This window comes from Halichoerus grypus, chromosome 6, assembly GCF_964656455.1.
Source record: "Halichoerus grypus chromosome 6, mHalGry1.hap1.1, whole genome shotgun sequence".
Lineage (NCBI taxonomy): Eukaryota > Metazoa > Chordata > Mammalia > Carnivora > Phocidae > Halichoerus > Halichoerus grypus.
Genome location: NC_135717.1, coordinates 103,145,159 through 103,165,857, shown reverse-complemented (window position 1 = coordinate 103,165,857; position 20,699 = coordinate 103,145,159). Strand labels below are relative to the sequence as shown.

The 20,699-nt window shown below is 39.5% G+C and overlaps 1 protein-coding gene across 1 annotated transcript in view; it reads left to right on the top strand.

Moving 5' to 3' along the window:
- The window catches only part of LOC118525944 (uncharacterized), a 343,595-nt gene that overhangs the window by 10,107 nt on the left and 312,789 nt on the right, over positions 1 to 20,699 (top strand). The window contains exon 2 of the mRNA XM_078074102.1: positions 2,208 to 2,255. Coding sequence (XP_077930228.1) covers positions 2,208 to 2,255 — 48 coding nt within the window. The remainder of the gene's footprint in view (positions 1 to 2,207; positions 2,256 to 20,699) is intronic.

The following is a 20,699-nucleotide window of genomic DNA, read 5'->3' as shown; positions in this document are numbered from 1 at the left end:
CTGACTGAGCCACCCAGGCACCCCAACATTGTCTTAGTTTTAAGTGTACAACATAATGATTTGATATATGTATATGTTATTAAATGATTACCACAATTTAATTACCATTAAATGATTAGCTGCCACCTGGGTGGCTCAGTTGGTTAAGCACCAGACTCTTGATTTCAGCTCAGGTCATGATCTCAGGGTCTTGAGATCAAGCCCTGTGTCGGGCTTCATGCTCAGTGCAGAGTCTGCTTGAGATTCTCTTTCTTCTTCTGCCCCTCCCCCTGCTCATGCATGTGCTCTCTCTCTCTAAAATAAATAAATAAAATCTTCTAAAAACATGATTACCACAGTAAGTTTAGTTAACATCCATCATCTCACATATTTATAAATTTTTTCTTGTAATGAGAACTTTAAGTTCTACTTTCTTTAGTTTAAGTAAATTGATTAATTTTTTAAAAAATCTACTCTCTCAGCAACTTTCAGATATACAGTACAGTATTCTTAACTATAGTTACCATGCTATACATTAAATCTCCAGAACTTATTTATCTTATTACTGAAAGTTTGTACCTTTTAACCACCTTCCTCTATTTTCCCCACCTCCCAAACCCCACCTCTGCAACCACCAATCCATTCTCTGTATTTGTGAGTTTGGGTTTCTTTTTCTTTTTTTTTAGATTTTACATATAAGTGAGATCACAGTGTTTTTTTTCTTCTGTCTTATCTCACTTAGCATTAATGCCCTCGTGGTCCATCCATGTTGCTACAAATGCCAAGATTTCCTTCTTTTCTATGGCTGACCAGTATTCCATTATATACATTACATTTTCTTCACTCATTCATCTGTCAGTGGATACTTAGGTTATATACATGTCATGGCTAATGTAAATAATGCTGCTGTGAATATAGGGATGCAGATACCCCTTTGAGGTAGTGATTTCATTTCTTTAATATACATTACCAGATGTGGAACAGCAAACTTAGATTGTTTTCTTTTTGGCCTAGAATAACATGTTGATATGATATAATAAGACTATTTTATCTTCCATATTATTTATACACTGAACAAATAATGAGTAACTAGTTTGCAAGGTTCTCTGCTAGGTTTCAGGGGGTATTTGAATAGATACAGCCTTGTCCCTGCCCATACATTACTTAAAATATCAAAGAAAAACACCACAGCACATAAATGTCTATAGGAGCAAGCAATATGTTATGTTACAAAAAAGCAATTTTCAACTTGGGTAGACAGGGAAGAATTAATTTACTCCTCTTTTTATAAATATGTTCACAGTGCACAACAGCCCTGAGAGGAGCTGGGATGCAGCAGTGACCGTGAGGGACCCAGTCTCCACCCTCCTGGTCATGCTGATGATGCAGAGGGATGTGAAGTCACTCTGGTGCTAGTGGCTTGCAGTTTGAGGCAGAAATACTTATTTGCTCATTTGCATGTATTTTTCTATTGTTTTGAATTGGTCTTTGGTAGTTCCTAGTACCTCACACTTTAGCACTGCCTAATAATACACTTAACTCTACTTGTCTTAGCATGGCATTCAAGGCCTTTTATAGTGTGGCCCCAACTCCCCTCCAGCTTTGCCTCCCAATACCCTCCCCCACACCTTCCATTTATTTCATTCTTTTGTCCTTGAATGCATGCTTCCTTCACTTCTGCTTCCTGAAATTCTCCTAATCTGACTTTTAGTCTCAGTTCACAAGTCAGCTCTTTCATGAAACCTTCCCAGATCCTCCAGTCAAAATTATTCCCTTCCTTCTGTATTTCCCGATGGAACTTAGTTTTCTTTTTGATGTATGTAATTTCCAAGTGTCTTGACTCCCCATTAGATCTTAAACTCCTTGAACAGTATTTGACAAATAGGAGGTACTTTAAAAAATACTTGTTCATTGGGGCACGTGGGTGGCTCAGTCGTTAAGCATCTGCCTTCGGCTCAGGTCATGATCTCAGGGTCCTGGGATCGAGCCCCACATCGGGCTCCCTGCTCCGCGGGAAGCCTGCTTCTCCCTTTCCCACTCCCCCTGCTTGTGTTCCCTCTCTGCTGTGTCTCTCTCTGTCAAATAAATAAATAAAATCTTAAAAAAATAATACTTGTTCACTGGAATAAAGCCCTCAGTTATTGAATCTGGTAGTGTTTGCTAATTGAATCACAGTGTGTGCCTTGTGTAGACATTTAGTGGTTGATTGCTAGTTCCTTGTTATTCAGAAATTTGATCCCAGCCTCCAAGGACTCCAGAAGAACATGGGATACAGGGTAAGTGCTCAATACTTGCTTGATGCTTATGTCTGAATGTTCAGATGTGGCTGAAGAGGCCGGATGAACAGCTCCTTCTCAGTGCATTTATTCACATGGTAGTTGGTTCTCAGTCTGGCATTAGTGCTAGTACCTCTGACACTGTTTTCCTCTCTGAGTCTCTGCTCCAAGGGATGCTACATTTTTTATAGCAGTGTGCACTGTGCTGGCACATTCTGCTGCTATTGAGGCTTCCTAGTAGTGCCTAGTGGGACTGGGAGGGGACAAGTAGAGCTTCAGGGTACTATTAAAACATGAGCTATGCTTGCCCAGTCTGTAATTTCCTCATTCTGGCTTACCACCCTAGGAGCACTTGCAAGTCACGGTGTGATCTGTGTTTTGTATGCGCACATGTGCAGTGATGAGTGTTCATCCAGGCCCAGACACCTGGCTTTGCTCCAAGACCTTGCTGCTGCGGATCCTAATTCTCTGTTTCACCTTCAGGAAGCCTTGCAGGTGATGCTGAGCTCGGCGCTCAAGGAGCCTTGTGTGTAGATGGAGCAGATCTGGGCCTCCCAGCTGCTCTGCTCATAATCATTGCTTTCCAGACTGTGAGTCAGAGCTGGTGTGAGGCTTGACACCGTGGTGACACCACACTTCCCTTGCCTGCCTCCTTTAAATCATGCTGGCTTTCTTGAGTTCTTAGTTCCGCTCAGACTCACGGATCAATGGCCAGTGTGTGTTCTAGCAACAGCACCATGGTAGTAGCTGCAGCTCTCTGCTCCCAGTGACAATATTCAGCTGTGCCCAGGCTTTTCCTGGCTGTTCCAAATATCTATTGCTACATTCGAAACTACCCCAAAACTTAGTGGCTGAAAATATTTTATTATTATTACTGTTATCTATGATTCTGTGGATTAGGAATTCGGGGCACAGAAGGGATGATGCATCTCTGCTCCATGTTGCTTGGAGATTCATCTGTGATGCTTCAAATAGTGGGAGGCTGGAACAAAGGAGGGTGGTGAGGCATAGTTGGTCTTCTTACATGGCGGTTCAGGGCCCTACAAGTTAGTGTTTCAAGATATAGGAAGTGGAGGCTGCCAGTCTTTTGCAGTCTGGGCCCGGAAACTGGCCCTAGTTTCATTATATTCAGTTGGTTGTGAATTGAATTGGTCACAGAGCCAGCCCAGACTCAAGGATTGAATGCTTGGGGGAGTTGGTTCACTGGGGTCTCTTTGGAGATAAGCTTTCCTGCCAGTATAGGTAGTATAGAATTTCTCTGTATGTGTACTAGGTATCGATACATATGTATGCATATAATTGACTTTATATAGATTCGTAATTAATAGATTTACTAGACAATCTAATAAAGTCAACTAAAATCAACATCCATTTAAGCCTTAAATTAATAAGACAATATCCACAAGCTATACAAGGAAAATTATCTCATTGGTTTGTGGCCCCACCCTCTTAGTTTGAAAGGGAATGCTGGAGAGAAAGGCCCTGATATTTATTGAGCACTTCCAATCCAATTTATCCCATGATTTTTTTATATGTTATCCTACTTAATATAAAATTATATAAGGTTTCTTATATTTATAGATAAGACAGCCAGGTAGGTGATTGCAAAAATGGCCACAAATTCTTCCCTTACCATGAAGAGGGGGATTCTGTTTCTCTAGCCTTTGGATTTGTGCTCACCTTGTGCCCTACTTTGCCACATAGAATGCAGTGGAAGTGACAATGAGGAAGTTCTGAGCTTGGGCTACAAGAGGTTTTGCATACATCTGTTTTCACTCTTTGAACCTTGTCACCACCATGGGAATAAGCCCAGGTCACCTGCTGGAAGATGAGAGGAGGAGAGACCACATGGTGCAAAGATGAGCTATCCTAGTTGAGGCCCCAGGCATGTGAGAGAGGGCAGCTAAAATTAGCAGTAGACTGCAGATGCATGAGGGGGCCCAGAAGAGCCATCCAACTGGACTATATCCAAATTGCTGACCAACACAATCCTGTGTTAAATAAAAAAATTTAAGCCACTAAGTATTGGGGTGGTTTATTATTCAGTAAAAGCTTTCTGATCCATGAGCTCAGAGAGTTTAAATAAAATTGTATCCATGGGAGAGGGGAAGATGGCAGTGGAGTAGGAAGACCCTAGGCTCTCCTTGTCCTATGAATGCAACTAGATAACTATCAGATCATCCTAAATACCCCAGAAATCGACTTGAAGATTGCCAGAACAAACTCCACAAAAAAAGGTAGAGAAGAGACCACATCAAAGAAGGTAGGAAATGTGGGGATGTGGTTTAGAAGAGAAATGGATCCTGGCTGCTGCAGAGCGGATGGAGCTGTGGTTGCAGAGAGAGGTAAGAGAGAGAGGTGAGAGAGAGAGGGGGGAGCACACAAGGAGAACATTTCTCCCATAGCCATTGGCTTGGAAAGGGAGAAGGGCTGAATTTGGTGAGTTGCTGCAACCAGAGGGGCTTAAAGCCTGAAGTTTTAAGTGTCAGTGGGCTGGGCTGGGCCCCAGGAGAGTTCAGAGATGGAGTCTGGAGGCATCAGGGCTGCTCTTGGAAAGAAGGCAGGCAAACAACCCAGGGACATACAGTGTGGAAACAGTGATCTGAAGAGCATCTGGGTCACACAGTGGGGAGAGTTTGCTCTTCTTGGAGTGTGCCCCTGTGGGGCAGCATTCATAGAAAGACCTCTCTAGTATCAAAGGAGCTGGCCAGCACCATTTTCCTCCTCTGCCCCTCAGCACAAACACAGAGCCACATGCAGGAATCAGCACAGCATGGGCACTGCTGTCTAATTTGCTCACACTAAGCTCCACCCCTCTGTGCTCCAGTGGGACTGCCCTTCTCAGTCATGCTTACCTACACTATAGTTACACACCACCCCCACTGGCCCTGTAGAAGACCAGCAGAAACACCTGCCCACACCATATCTCCTGACCAGTTTGGCAGGGCTTTATTTCTGGTGGAAGTGAAACAGATATAAGTAACATGCTTGATGGAGAATTTAAAGCAATGATCATAAGGATACTCACTGGACTTGAGAAAAGAATGGAAGATATCAGTGAGACCCTTACTAAAGAGATAAAAGAGTTAAAAAAGAATCAGAGATGAAGAGTGCAATAAAGGAGATTAGAAACACGCTTGATGCAATGAACAGCAGGCTGAAAGAATCAGAGGAATGAATTAATGACTTAGAAGAAAAATTAATGGAAAGCAATGAAGCTAAACAAAAAAAGAGGAAGAAGAATTGTGCAAAATGAAGTAGGCTTAGGAAACTCACTGACTCTATCAAATGTAATAACATTCATGTTATAGGCATCCCAGAAGAAGATGAAGAGAAAGAAAGGGGACAGAAAATTTTTTGAAGAAATAATAGCTGAAAACTTCCCTAATGTGGGGATGGAAAGAGATCTCCAGATCCAGGAGGCACAGAGAATTCCCATCAAAACCAGCAAAAGTGGACCCACACTAAGACATAGTGTAGTTAAACTAACAAAATATAATGATAAGGAAAAAATCCTAAAAGCAGAACGACAAGAGAAGACAGTTACTTATGAGGGAAAACCCATAAGGCTGTCAGCAGATTTTTCAGTAGAAACTCTCTAAGCCAGAAGGGACTGGCATAATATATTCAAAGTGCTGATTGGGAAAAATCAGCAGCCAAGAATACTCTAGCCATCAAGGCTAACATTCAAAATAGAAGGAGAAATAAAGAGTTTCACACCAAAAAAATTAATGGTGTTCATGACCACTAAACCAGTCCTGCAAGAAATACAAAAAGTGACAGTGGAAAAGAAAGACCAAAAGTGACAGTATGGAGATAGGAAACACAGAAGGAGCAAAAATGAATATTTCTATAAAAAAACCAGTCAAGGAACTCACAAAATAAAAGGATGTAAAATACGACACCATATACCTATAATGCGGGGAGGACAGGAGTAAAAGGTTCAAACTTAAGTGACCATCAACTTAATATAGATTGCTCTATGCAGAAGATGTTATATATAAACATAACAGTAACCACAAATCAAAAATTACTAATAAATATGCAAAGAATAAAGAGAAAGAAATCCAAATATATCACTAAAGAAGACGAGCAAACCATGAAAGAGAGAAATATAAGAAAGTATCAGAGAAAGTCCCAGAAACAATCATAAAACAAGTAATAAAATGGTAATAAACACATATCTATCAATTACTTTGAATGTAAATGGACTAAACTCTCCAATCAAAAGACATAGGGTGGCAGAATGGATAAAAAAAAAACAAGACCTGTCTATATGCTGTCTACAAGAGACTCGTTTTAGACCTAAAGACATCTGAAGATTGAAAGGGGATGGAGAAACATTTATTATGCAAATGGATGTCAAAAGAAAGCCAGAGTAGTAACAGTTATATTGAACAAAATAGACTTTAAAACAAAGACTATAACAAGAGACAGAGAAGGGCACTATATAATAATAAAGGGGACAATCCAACAAGAAGATATAATGATTGTAAATATGTATGCACCCAACATGGGAGCACCCAAATACATAAAACAGCTAATAACAAACATAAAGTAATTGATAATAATACAATAATAGTAGAAGATTTTAACACCCCACTTATGTTGATGGACAGATCATCCAAACAGAAAATCTATAAGGAAACAGTGGCTTTGAATGACACACTAAGCCAGATGGATTTAACAGATATATCCAGAACATTTCATCCTAAACCAGCAGAATACACATTCCTTGCTAGTGCACATGGGACATTCTCCACAATAGATCACATATTAGGCCACAAAACAGGCCTCAACAAATTCAAGAAAATCAAAGTCGTACCATGCACCTTTTCTGACCACAACACTATGAAGCTGGAAGTCCACCACAAGAAAAAATCTGGAGGTCACAAATACATGGAAGTTAAATAACATGCTACTAAACAATGAATGGGTCAACCAGGAAATAAAAGAAGAAATAAAAAAGTACATAGAAACAAATGAAAATGAAAACACAACAGTCCAAAACCTTAAGTACATAACGGTACAGGCCTACCTCAAGAAGCAAGAAAAATCTCAAAGAACCTAAACTTACACCTAAAGGAGTTAGAAAAAGAACAACAAACAAAGCCAAGCCAGCAGAAGAAAGGAAATAATGAAGATTAGAGCAGGAGGTAAATGAGATAGAAACAAAAAACAAAACAAAACAACCCCCCTCCAAAAAAAACCCCCACAATAGAACAGATCAGTGAAACCAGGAGCTGGTTCTTTGAAAAAATTAATAAAATTGATAAACCTCTAACAAGACTTAATTTTAAAAAGAGAGAGAGAGAGAAAGGAATCAATAAATAAAATCACAAATGAGAGAAATAACGAACACCACATAAATACAAAAAATTATAAGAAATTATTATAGAAAAGTATATGCCAACAAATTGGACAACCTAGAAGAAATGGATACATTTCTAGAAACATATAAATTACCAAAACTGAAACAGGAAGAAATAGAAAATTTGAATAGACTGATAACCAACAATGAAATTGAATCAGCAATCACGAAACTCCCAACAAACAAAAGTCCAGGACCAGATGGCTTTACAGGCGAATTTTACCAAACATTTAAAGAACTATCAAACTATCAAACTATTCCAAAAAAAGTAGAAATGGAAGGAAAACTTCCAGACTTCTTCTACGAGGCCAGCATTAATTTGATTCTAAAACCTGACAATGACCCCACTAAAAAGAACTATAGGCCAATATCCCTGATGAACATGGATCCAAAAATTCTCAAGATACTAGCAAATTGAGTCCAACAACACATTAAAAGAATTATTTACCATGATCAAGTGGGACTTATTCCTGGGCTTCAGGGGTGGTTCAATATTTGCAAATCAATCAATGTGATATCCCACATTAATAAAGGATAAGAACCATGTGATCCTCTCAATAGATGCAGAAAAAGCGTTTGACAAAATAGAGCATCCATTTTTGATAAAAACTCTCAACAAAGTAGGGATAGATGGAACATACCTCAACATCATAGAGCCCATATATGAAAGACTGACAACTAATACCATCCTCAATGGGAAAAAACTGAGAGCTTTTCCCCTACGGTCAGGAATAAGACAGGGATGTCCACTCTCACCATTACTAGTTAACATAGTATTAGAAGTGTTAGCCTCAGCAGTCAGAACACAAAAAGAAATAAAAGGCATCCAAACTGGCAAGGAAGAAGTCAAACTTTCACTATTTTTACATGACATGATACTCTACATAGAAAACCCGAAAGACTGCACCAAAAAATTGCTAGAACTCATACATGAATTCAGCAAAGTTGCAGGATATAAAATCAATGTACAGAAATCTGTTGCATTCCTATACACTAATAATGAAGTGCAGAAAGAGAAGAAAACAATCCCATTTATAATTGCACCAAAACCAGTAAAATATCTAGGAATAAACTGAACCAAAGAGATGAAAGACCTGTATTCTGAAAACTCTAAAACACTGATGAAAGAAATTGAAGACGATGCAAAGAAATGGAAAGACATTCCATGCTCATGGGTTAGAAGAACAAATATTGTTAAAACGTCTGTACTACCCAGAGCAATCCCTATCAAATACCAATTTAATGCAATCCCTAACAAAATACCAATAGCATTTTTCACAGAACTAGCACAAGTAATCCTAAAATATGTATGGAACCACAAAAGGCCCTGAAAAGCCAAAAGAGTCTTGAAAAAGAAAAGCAAAGCTGGAGGCATCGCAATTCTGGAATTCAAGTTATATTACAAAGCTGTAGTAACTAAAATAGGCACATGGATTAATGTAACAGAATAGAAGACCCAGAAACAAACCCACAATTATACAGTCAAACTTCAGCAAAGCAGGAAAGAATATCCAATGGGAAAAGGACAGTCTCTTCAACAAATGGTGTTGGGAAAACTGGACAGCAACATGCAAAATAAACTGGACCGCTTTATTACACCATACACAAAAATAAACTAAAAATGAATGAAAGACCTAAATCTTTCAGACAGGAAACAATAAAAATCCTAGTAGAGAAAGTAAGCTCTTTGACTTTGGTCGTAGCAACTTTTTTTCTAGATATGTCTCCTGAGGCAAGGGAAACAAAAGCAAAAATAAACTTGGGACTACATTAAAAATAAAAAGCTTCTGCAAAGCAAAGGAAACAAGCAACAAGACAAAAGGCAGCCTACAGAATGGGAGAAGGTATTTGCAAATGACATATCAGATAAAGGGTGAGTATCCAAAATGTGCAAAGAATTATACAACTCAACACCCCAAAAACAAATAATCCAATTAAAAAATGGGCAGAAGACATGAACAGACATTTCTCCAAAGAAGACATCCAGCTGGCCAACAGACACATGAAAAGATGTTCATTATCACTTACCATCAGAGAAATGCAAATCAAAACTACAATATCACCTCACACCTGTCAGAATGACTAAAATCAACACACAAGAAGCAACAATTGTTGACGAGGATGTGGAGAAAAAGGAACCCTCTTGCCCTGTTGATGGGAATGCAAACTGATGCAGCCACTGTGGAAAACAGTGTGGAACCTCCTCAAAAAGTTGAAAACAGAACTGTACGATCTAGTAATTGCACTACTGGGTATTTACCTCCCAAATTCAAAAACACTATTCAAAGGGATACATGCACCCTGATGTTTATAGCAGCATTATTTACAGTAGCCAAGATATGGAAGCAGCCCAAGTGTTCATCAGTTGTTGAATCCATAAAGAAGAGGTGGTGTGTGTGTGTGTGTGTGTGTGTGTGTGTGTGATGGCATGTTATTCAGCCATAAAAAATAATGGGATCTTGCCATTTGCAATGACATGGATGTAGCTAGAGAGTATAATGCAAAACGAAATAATTCAGTCAGAGAAAGACAAATACCATGTGATTTCATTCATGTAGAATTTAAGAAACGAAACAAATGAGCAAAGGAAAAAAAGAAGGGGAGGCAAACCAAGAAACAGACTTTTAACTATAGACAACAAACTGATGGTTACCAGAGGGAGGTGGGTGGGGATGGGTTAAATAGGTGATGGGGATTAAGGAGTGCACTTGTGACGAGCACAGTGTGATGTGTGGAAATGCTGAATCACTATATTGTACACCTGAAACTAATATTACACTGTATTTAACTGGAATTTAAGTAAAAACTTTTAAAAATTGTATCCATGTGTTTAGAGCGAACAAGCACTAAAAACTTATAATAATGACAACTACTCACAAGAGTGGAGAGTGCCACTAAACCTTGTGTCATATGTATTTTAGCTAGACATCTGTGTGTAGGTGTGCACTTGCTTGTACAATTTTCCACAAGCTGATTTGGGCAGCTCTGAATTTTAAAAAGGTCTAGGCAAAGTGTAGCTTCTAAATTAATGACACATTTACAGAAGTTCAGGTTTAGCAGCAGATGGGTAAATCATGTTTGAGTGTCTATTCTCAGATTATGAGCTCCTTAAATTATGAAAAGTGTCTGCGACCTCAGGGTCTGGCATGAAGCAAATGACAGCTAAATCAAATGGGAAGGGTAGAGTGATTAGGCCACTGAATATTTCTTGAGTAACTAGCTCATCCAGACAGTTCTTGCCTTATCATCCATCTAGAGCAATCACAACAGATTTAGGCAGCTGGACCTATTTGCCAACCAGTGGGCTACCTTTTTAGACTATAAGACCACAGTGGTGAGATGCTAGCTTATTTGACACCCATTTCCTGCCCACTGGAGGAATTAATGTGATGTGTGGAAATGCTGAATTAATTAATAGAGTAGAGCTGGACTGTTTGCTCACCCCCAGGGAGAGAACAGGTGGTGACCACTCCTGCTTCATTGAGTTAGCACTGATGGCAAAGGACAACCTGATTGAGGCCAATGGTTTTATTTTGGTTAATACTTGTTTTCTTTATTTTTAAAATCTGTGAAGGTAGATTAAGGATTTTTTCTTTCTGCTTCTTGTAGCAATGCATAGGTAACGTGATAGAAGCCCATAATTTTAAAAAAAGTGCTGGTTCTAGGTAGATTTTTAATTTGTGAAGAAGAAATAGGATTCATCTTTGCACTCAAACCCCTCTTTGCTTTTTCAGTGTAGCAAATCCACATTAGAGCTGGAACCACGTAGTGGTTTTCAACATTTAGCATTATCAAAAATTGGATCACACTAAAAAATGTAGGGAATGGAAGAATTGGGGACATGAGTATTTAGATAATAGCAATAGCAATCACAGCATTGTAATTTTCTAACTCTTTATGGTTTTAGAAGTGCTTACCTATAGATTATGCCATTTAGTTGTTTCCCTGTGAAATAAACAGGGCAAGTATTTCCCCCCATTTTGAGTTGAGGACACTGAGATTATATGACCTCTGCTGGTTGGTTTCAAGGATACAGACTGAGGTAGAATTTAGTGTGCAGAATGTTTATGAAGGAGAGTCCTTGGGATTAATACCCGTGGAAGAGAGGGGAAGGAAGCAAGACTGGGCAGAGGGAAACAGTGATATGTGATGCAGGCCCAATGACAACCTTGGTGCCCCATGTAGTTCTTTCTAGCTAGAATGGCCCTTCACAGTTGTCCTGAGTTGGGTTGAGACAGCCAGGCCATCAATTGGATGTGGGCCACTCTTGGAAGGGACAGGACCTTGGGAAAGGCAGCACTCTGCCACTAAGGCAATCCCTGAACAATCTGATAGCTAAAGACTCTCTGCCCACAGCACTCTCAGCCAGGAGAGTTCTTCATTGGAGGGAGATTTGGGCAGTCCATTCCTCATTCTGCTTGAATGAGGTTTTCCTTTTCATTCTGGGGCTGGCTCTTCCAGAATTCCAGTAGATCTCTTCCTGGGGAGAACTTGGAAGAGGAAGATTAGTGAGATGAAACTGTAAGTTCATTGCTGGTGCTGGGCTCAGGGCCACAACTGCTACTCATGTCCTTCCCCAGTACTCATTCTAGATTCCTCCTGCATTCAACTAGCACCTCTGCCAGTTTAGTGCTTACCTGGTGGAAGGACCCAGACCTTTATTACTCAGAAGTCAGCACCCTGATCACCATGCTCTTCTAAGGTCTGGGTTGTTACACTTGTCTAATTACAATAAAAATTGAACAAGGGAGTGCCAAAAGGCACCCTTGTGGATTGCCTGGACATCAAACTTATTCCTTTCGATTGCTGTTGTGTAACAGCAACCCTACATTTTCTTGGTGACCAGGGGAAATTACTCCTGCTTAGAAGGGTTACTGTTTTTCATGCCTGCTGGGCCCTTGGCGTGAGGAGCCTGAAGTGCCCAGGAGAAGTCATTGTTTATTTATTATCCTTCATGTATCCTTTGTCAGAAGTGATCTCTGTTTAGGAACCAGAACCTCTAAACTTGTACAACCTGTGGGAGAAAAGCACAAATTTGTCAAGTTGGTCACTGAGAGTGATGGGAAGTGGGGTCACTCCAGCTTCCAGCCCTTGGTGCCTAGAGTCATATATTTTTCCTTTTGGAGACACAGTACCATATAAAGGTCTTTGATTCAACATGTATACTACATCCTGGAGAATGGTGTCCCATCCTTGTAAAGTATTGCATCTCAAAGTATTGTTTCATGTATGCCTTCATTCCAATCAGGCTGACAGCTTCTGGTTACTGTGGCATGTGCTATGTCCAGTGGATCCCATGGACATGGAACCACTTTTACATCTTCTTTATTATTGAGAGTATCCCCTGGTCTGCTACAATGAAATGTAGGATTCTGTGCCAGTAAAACAGACATTGTATCTGTCATCAGAGTGGTGTTGGCTGAGGGTTCTATGGGCAAGAAAGCACTTGCCACTCAGTATTGGTCTCTATTGCTAGCAGGTTGGATATTTGCCAGTGGCAGAAGCTAGATTGGCCTTGATTGGGCTGTTGGGCTCATGCTGTTGACCTAGACATAGTCTCCATCCCTGCTGCCTAGTTTTTCTCCTACGCCCATCATGTCAGCACTGGGGTAGCTGATTACAGAGGTTCATTGATGCCAACTGGTTGAGTTATTTATTTTTGTACTTTGTTGTTTAGTGCTCTCTGGGGGGGCATTAATATGCAAATAAAGATCATACTTCATACCCTTTCCATATGTCCATCCACATGACCCTCCCCAAGACATCCTTGTCCCTGATTTTCCAGTATTTCTCCTTTGAGTCTCCTGACAACCCAAGCCAGTTTCCACTATCCATAATTCCACATATATTTTAATCTTGGGCTTTTTCTCTTCAGCACAAAGTGGAAGACCAGGTACACTACTCAAGTTCTGCCCATTGGGACAATTTTCTCTTGCCTCTATATTTCAAGTATACTATGAATGAAGTTGAAGTAAAGCTGCTGTCTATGGGGTTGGGGGCAATTTCAGAAGCTTCCATTTGGCATTTCCCATTATGATAGTGTTTACCTCATTGGCCAAGGACTTAATGTGGGTGTTGTGCTACCTACTAAGTATGTTTATTATTCTTTTTTTTTTAAATTTTATTTTATTATGTTATCTTAGTCACCATATATTACATCATTAGTTTTTGATGTAGTGATCCATGATTCATTGGTTTGCGTATAACACCCAGTGCTCCATGCAATATGTGCCCTCCTTAATACCCATCACCAGGTTAACCCACCCCTCACCCCCCTCCCCTCTAAAACCCTCAGTTTGTTTCTCAGAGTCCATAGTCTCTCATGGTTCGTCTCCCCCCTCCAATCCCCCCCACTTCATTTTTCCCTTCCTACTATCTTTTTTTTTTTTTTTTTAACATATATATTATTTGTTTCAGAGGTACAGGTCTGTGATTCATCAGTCTTACATAATTCACAGCACTCACCGTAGCCCATATTCACCCCAATGTCTATCACCCAGCCACCCCATCCCTCCCACCCCACCACTCCAGCAACCCTCAGTTTGTTTCCTGAGATTAAGAATCTCAGGAAACATATCAGTGAGATCATATGATACTTGTCTTTCTCTGATTGACTTATTTCGCTTAAGTATGTTTATTCTAATTGTATATTCAGGGATTTGGAAAATGATTACCAGGTGAGTCTGTGGTTCCCTGCTGACATACTGTGAGCAGAATCTTGGCCAGGACTCCACATATTACCTGGTTCACATATACCTCTGCTCTGAGACAGGCTATGGTAATGCTTCAGGACTCCAGGCATCAGTCAATTGAGACCCTGGATCCAGTAGTCCTGAAAAATGTTTGGACCTAGTCAGCTGGGAAGATGGGGTGGAGTAGGAGGACTGGATAGCACCCATATCAGTGTAAATAACCCAGGAGATGACCCAAAGCCTGGCAGAACAAATTTACAACTAAAGGCAGGAAAGAGCCCACATCGAAGAAGGTAGAAAGGGCAAAGAGGTGGTCTAGGAGTGAAATGACCATGGCCGTCCACAGTGGAGAGGGAGCCAGTGGTGTGGAGAAGGGCAGAAAACAGACTTTCATATTGGGGAGCCCATGAATGGGGAGGATGAATCTCTCTAATATTTGCCTTTGAAGTGAGAGGGGCTGAATTTTGTGAGTTCTTAAAACCAGTGGGACTTAAAGCCTGGAATTTAAAAAAAAAATCAGCAAGCTTTGCCTTAGGGGAAAGCAGAGAGTATTATGAAGTGGAGTCCCTGCTCTTAAAGAGACAGCATGACAAACAGCCCATGCAGATACAACGTAGAACCAGCAGTTTGAAAAACGCTGGTGGCAGAGGGAAGGGAGAGTGATTTGCTAACTCAGAGCATGGCCCGGAGAGATAGGGATCACAGGGAGACCCCTCCAGGAACAAAGGAACTGGCAGGTGCCATTTCCCTCCCTGTCCCCCTAGCATAAACAATGGGCACTTGTGGGAACCAGCGGGGCACCCATATTCCTTACCTAACTTGCTTGCACCAACTCCCCCCCCCCCCCCCCCCCCCCCCCGCCCAGTGCTTGGATGGATCTGCCCTTCCCAGTCATGCTAGCCTGAGTCCTGGCACTGTGGGCAAAGGAGAGGAATGAAGAGAATTGAGAATAGTCTTAGGGTACTCAGTGACTTCATCAAGCATAATAATATCTGCATTATAGGGATCTCAGAAGAAGAAGAGAGAGATAAGGGCCAGAAAGTTTATTTGAAGAAATAATTGCTGAGAACTTCCCTAATCTGGAGAAGAAAACAGACATCCAGATCCAAGAGGCATGGATCCCCCCAAAATTCAACCTACCAAGACATGTAGTAGTTCAACCTACCAAGACATGTAGTAATTAAAATGGCAAAAAGTAATGATAAAAAATTTTTTAAAGTATCAAGAGAAAAGAAGACTGTTACATACAAGGGAAACATACTTGGGAAACCCCATCATGCTATCAGGGGATTTTTCAGCAGAAACTTTGCAGGCCAGAAAGGAGTGCCATGATATATTCAAAGTATTGAAAAGGAAAAATCTGCAGCCAAGAATACTCTATCCAGCAAGGCTATCATCCAGAATACAAGGGGAGATAAAAAGTTTCTCACACAAACAAAAACTAAAGGAGTTTATGATCACTAAATCAGCCCTACAAGAATATTAAGGGGGACTCTTTGAGCAGAAAGGAAGACCATAAGTAAGGATGTGAAAAGTAAAAAATACAAAATCAGTAAAAATAAATATTTCTGTAAAAGTCAAGGGATTCATAAAATAAAGGGAGGTAAAATATGACCCCATACCTAAAACATGGGAGGGAGAAGAGTAAAGAATGGGTTTAAGCTTAAGCAACCATCAACTTAATATAGACTGATATATGCAGAAGATGTTATATACAAACCTAAATGTAACCATAAATCAAAGACTTGGTAATAGATATGCAAAGAATAAAGAGAAAGGAATCCAAATATATCACTGAAGAAATCCAACAAACCATGACAGAGAGCAGGAGAGGAAGGATCAGAGAAAATCTGTAGAAACCACAAAACAAGTAACAAAATGGCAATAAATACATATTTATCCATAATTACTTTGAATATAAATGGACTAAATGCTCTAATCACAAGACATAGGGTGACAGAGTGGATTAAAAAAACAAAACCCATCTACATGCAGCCTACAAGAGACTCATTTCAAAGTGTCAAAAGACACCTGAATATTGAAAGTGAGAGGGTGGAGAAACATTTATCGTGCAAGTGGATGCCAAAAGAAATCCGGAGCAGCAATACTTATATCAGACAAAACAGACTTTATTTTTTTTAAAAGATTTTATTTATTTATTTATATCAGAGAGAGAGTGAGCTCATGCATGTGTGTGCACATGGGGTGGGGGGGTCGTAGGGGAGATGGAGATATTCTCAAGCAGACTCCTTGCTGAGTACAGAGCCTGATCTGGGGCTTAATCCCACAACACTGAGATCATGACCTGAGCTGAAATCAAGAGTGGGATGCTCATCCAACTGAGCCACCCAGACACCTTGGACAAAGTAGACTTTAAAACAAAGACTGTAACAAGAGACAAGGAAGGGCACTATATGATAATTAAGGGCACAATCCAACAAGAGGATATAATGATTGTAAATATTTATGCCCTCAACATGAGAGCACCCAAATATATAAAGCAGCTATTAACATACATAAACTAATTGATAATAATACAATAATAGGGAATTTTAACACCCCACTTACATTGATGGACAGATCATCCAAACAGAAAATCAACAAGGAAACAGTGGCTTTGAATAATGCACTGGGCCAGATGGATTTAACAGCTATATTCAGAACAGTCCATCCTAAAACAGCAGAATACATTTTCTTTTCAAGTGCACGTGGAATATTTTTTTCAGAATAGATTACTATTAGGCCAAAAAACAAGTCTCAACAGATTCAGAAAAATTGAGCTCATGCCATGCGTCTTTTCTGACTACAATGTTATGAAACTAGAAACCAACCACAAGAAACAGTCTGGAAAGACCACAAATGCATGAGGGTTAAATAAACATGGTATTGACTTGGAGGTTAAAGAATATCCTACTAAAGAATGAATGAGTTAACTGGGAAATTAAAGTGGAAATTAAAAAGTACATGGAAGCAAATGAAAATGAAAACACAATAGTCCAAAACTTTTGGGATACAGCAAAGGCAGACCTAACAGGAAAATATATTGCAGTATAGCCTACCTTAAGAAGGAAGAAAAGTCTTAAATACACAACCTAACCTTACACCTAAATGAGCTAGAAAAGGAACAGCAAATAAAGCCTAAAGCCAGCAGAAGGGAAATAATAAAGATTAGAACAGAAATAAACGATATAGAAACAAAAAAACCCCAGTAGAATAGATCAATGAAACTAAGAGCTATTTCTTTGAAAGAATTAATAAAATTAATAAACCTCTAGCCAGACTTATCAAAAAGAAAAGAGAAAGGACCCAAATAAATAAAGTCATGGATGAAAGAGGAGAGATCACAACCAATACCACAGAAATACAAACAATTAGAATATTAAGAAAAATATATGCCAATATATGGAAGAAATGGACAAATTCCTAGAAACATACAAACTACCAAAACTGAAACAGGAAGACATAGAAAACTTGAACAGACCTGTAACCAGCAAAGAAACTGAATCAGTAATAAAAATCTCCCAACAAACAAAAGTCCAGGGCCAGTTGGCTTTCCAGGGGAATTCGACCAGACATTTAAAAAGAGTTAATACCTATACTTCTCAAACTATTAAAAAGAAAATAGAAATGGAAGGAAAACTTCCAAACTTCTTCTATGAGGCCAGCATTACTTTGATTCTAAAACCTGACAATGACCCCACTAAAAAGAACTATAGGCCAATATCCCTGATGAACATGGATCCAAAAATTCTCAACAAGATACTAGCAAATTGAGTCCAACAACACATTAAAAGAATTATTTACCATGATCAAGTGGGACTTATTCCTGGGCTTCAGGGGTGGTTCAATATTTGCAAATCAATCAATGTGATATCCCACATTAATAAAAGAAAGGATAAGAACCATGTGATCCTCTCAATAGATGCAGAAAAAGCGTTTGACAAAATAGAGCATCCATTTTTGATAAAAACTCTCAACAAAGTAGGGATAGATGGAACATACCTCAACATCATAGAGCCCATATATGAAAGACTGACAACTAATACCATCCTCAATGGGAAAAAACTGAGAGCTTTTCCCCTACGGTCAGGAATAAGACAGGGATGTCCACTCTCACCATTACTAGTTAACATAGTATTAGAAGTGTTAGCCTCAGCAGTCAGAATACAAAAAGAAATAAAAGGCATCCAAACTGGCAAGGAAGAAGTCAAACTTTCACTATTTTTACATGACATGATACTCTACATAGAAAACCCGAAAGACTGCACCAAAAAATTGCTAGAACTCATACATGAATTCAGCAAAGTTGCAGGATATAAAATCAATGTACAGAAATCTGTTGCATTTCTATACACCAATAATGAAGCAGCAGAAAAAGAAGTCAAGGAATTGATCCCATTTGTAATTGCACCAAAACCAATAAGATACCTATGAATAAACCTAACCAAAGAGGTAAAAGATCTGTACTCTGGAAACTATAAAACACTGAGGAAAGAAATTGAAGAGGACACAAAGAAATGGAAAAGCATTCCATGCTCACTGATGGGAAGAACAAACATTGTTAAAATGTCTATAGTACCCAAAGCAATGTACACATTTAATGCAACCCTTATCAAAATACCACCATCATTTTGCATAATCCTAAAAAATGTATAGGAACACAAAAGACCCTGAGTAGCCAAAGCAATCTGAAAAAGTAAAGCAAAGCTGGAGGCATCACAATTCTGGACTTAAAGCTGTATTACAAAGCTATAGTCTTTAGGACAGTATGTTACTGGCACAAAAACAGACACATAGATCAATGGAACAGAATAGAAAACTCAGAAACAAACCCACAACTATATGGTCAATTAATCTTTGACAAAGCAGGAATGAATATCCAGTGGAAAAAAGAGTCTATTCAACAAATGATGTTGGGAAAATTGGACAGCAATATGCAAAAACATGAAACGGACCACTTTCTTATACCGTACACAAAAATAAGTTCGAAATGGGTGAAAGACCTAAATGTGAGACAGGAAACCATCAAAATCCTAGAGAAGAACACAGGCAGTAACCTCTTTGACATCAGCTGTAGCAACTTCTTACTAGACACATCACCAGAGGCAAGGGAGACAAAAGCAAAAATGAACAATTGGGACTTCACCAAGATAAGAAGCTTTTTTATAACAGAAGAAACAACAAAACTAAAAGACAGCTTATGGAATGGGAGAAGATATTTGGAAATAACCTATCTGATAAAAGGTTAGTATCCAAAATCTATAAAGAACTTATCAAACTCAACACCCAAAAAACAAATAATCCAGTTGAGAAATGGGCAGAAGATATGAATAGACACTTGGGTGTCTGTCTCAAAATAATAAAATCTTAAATAAAATAAAATAAAATAAAATAAAACCCACATGGATGAGAAGCCCAGCCTAGTACCTCATCGTGGACCACTCAGCTTGAGGAGACATGGGGAATAAGAGCATGGAACAGGGAGACCTTGCCATGTACCAGGCACTGTGCTAGTCCACTGTGCTAGTTCTGGTGGTGATGGCGAGTGGCAGCCACCCCAAGCTCCTCAGTGAGGAACCTGCTACTGCTTCCTATTTTCCCAGTGAGGGTGCACTGGCAGTGACGGGAGCTGAAGCCTCACAGGCTGCTGTGGGCTGCACTGATGGGGGGCCCCAGTGCCCCTGAGTGCTCATGGAATTGGGAGGAAACAAACAGAATGACAAGACTTGTAACTAGAAACAGCAATCCTGATCCATCCATCCCTTTCTCAAGTCCTGCTCCCTCGAAGCAAACATTCTCACATCTTTTTATTTTTTTCTAGTATTTTCTTCCATATTTTAAAATAACACAAGTTTACTACTAGTACCTGATATTTCAATTTTCAGCGTTATCACATTGATTTCTTTCTATGGAAAACTAGGAATTGGCTGCCTTACCTACATCATCATCACCATCAGCTACCCCCACACATGTGCTCATACGTATACACACAAAGGAACACACATGTCCCTTCCCCACATCCTCCAAAGACTACACTTTCACAATATCAGTTAAATCAGTTTTCATATTTCATTATAATGGCCATGTAAATATCATTTGTCACTGATCTGTAGTTTACCACAATTACACTTTCTCTCTGGAGCCACACTAGGATATAATTTGTACCTATTAAAAACTGTCAAAAATTAAAAATCTGATATAAGAAAGTACTGGTGAGGATGTGGCATGAAGGGAATTCTCATACACTGTGAGTGTGAATGACTACCTTCAGACTGTGTAACTCAGGATGGTACTTCCATGCCTCTGCTTCCCCCTCTGTAAAACAAGGATAACGGGCTGACTGTGAGCATGACATGACTTCCTGCCTATAATGGACTAGCA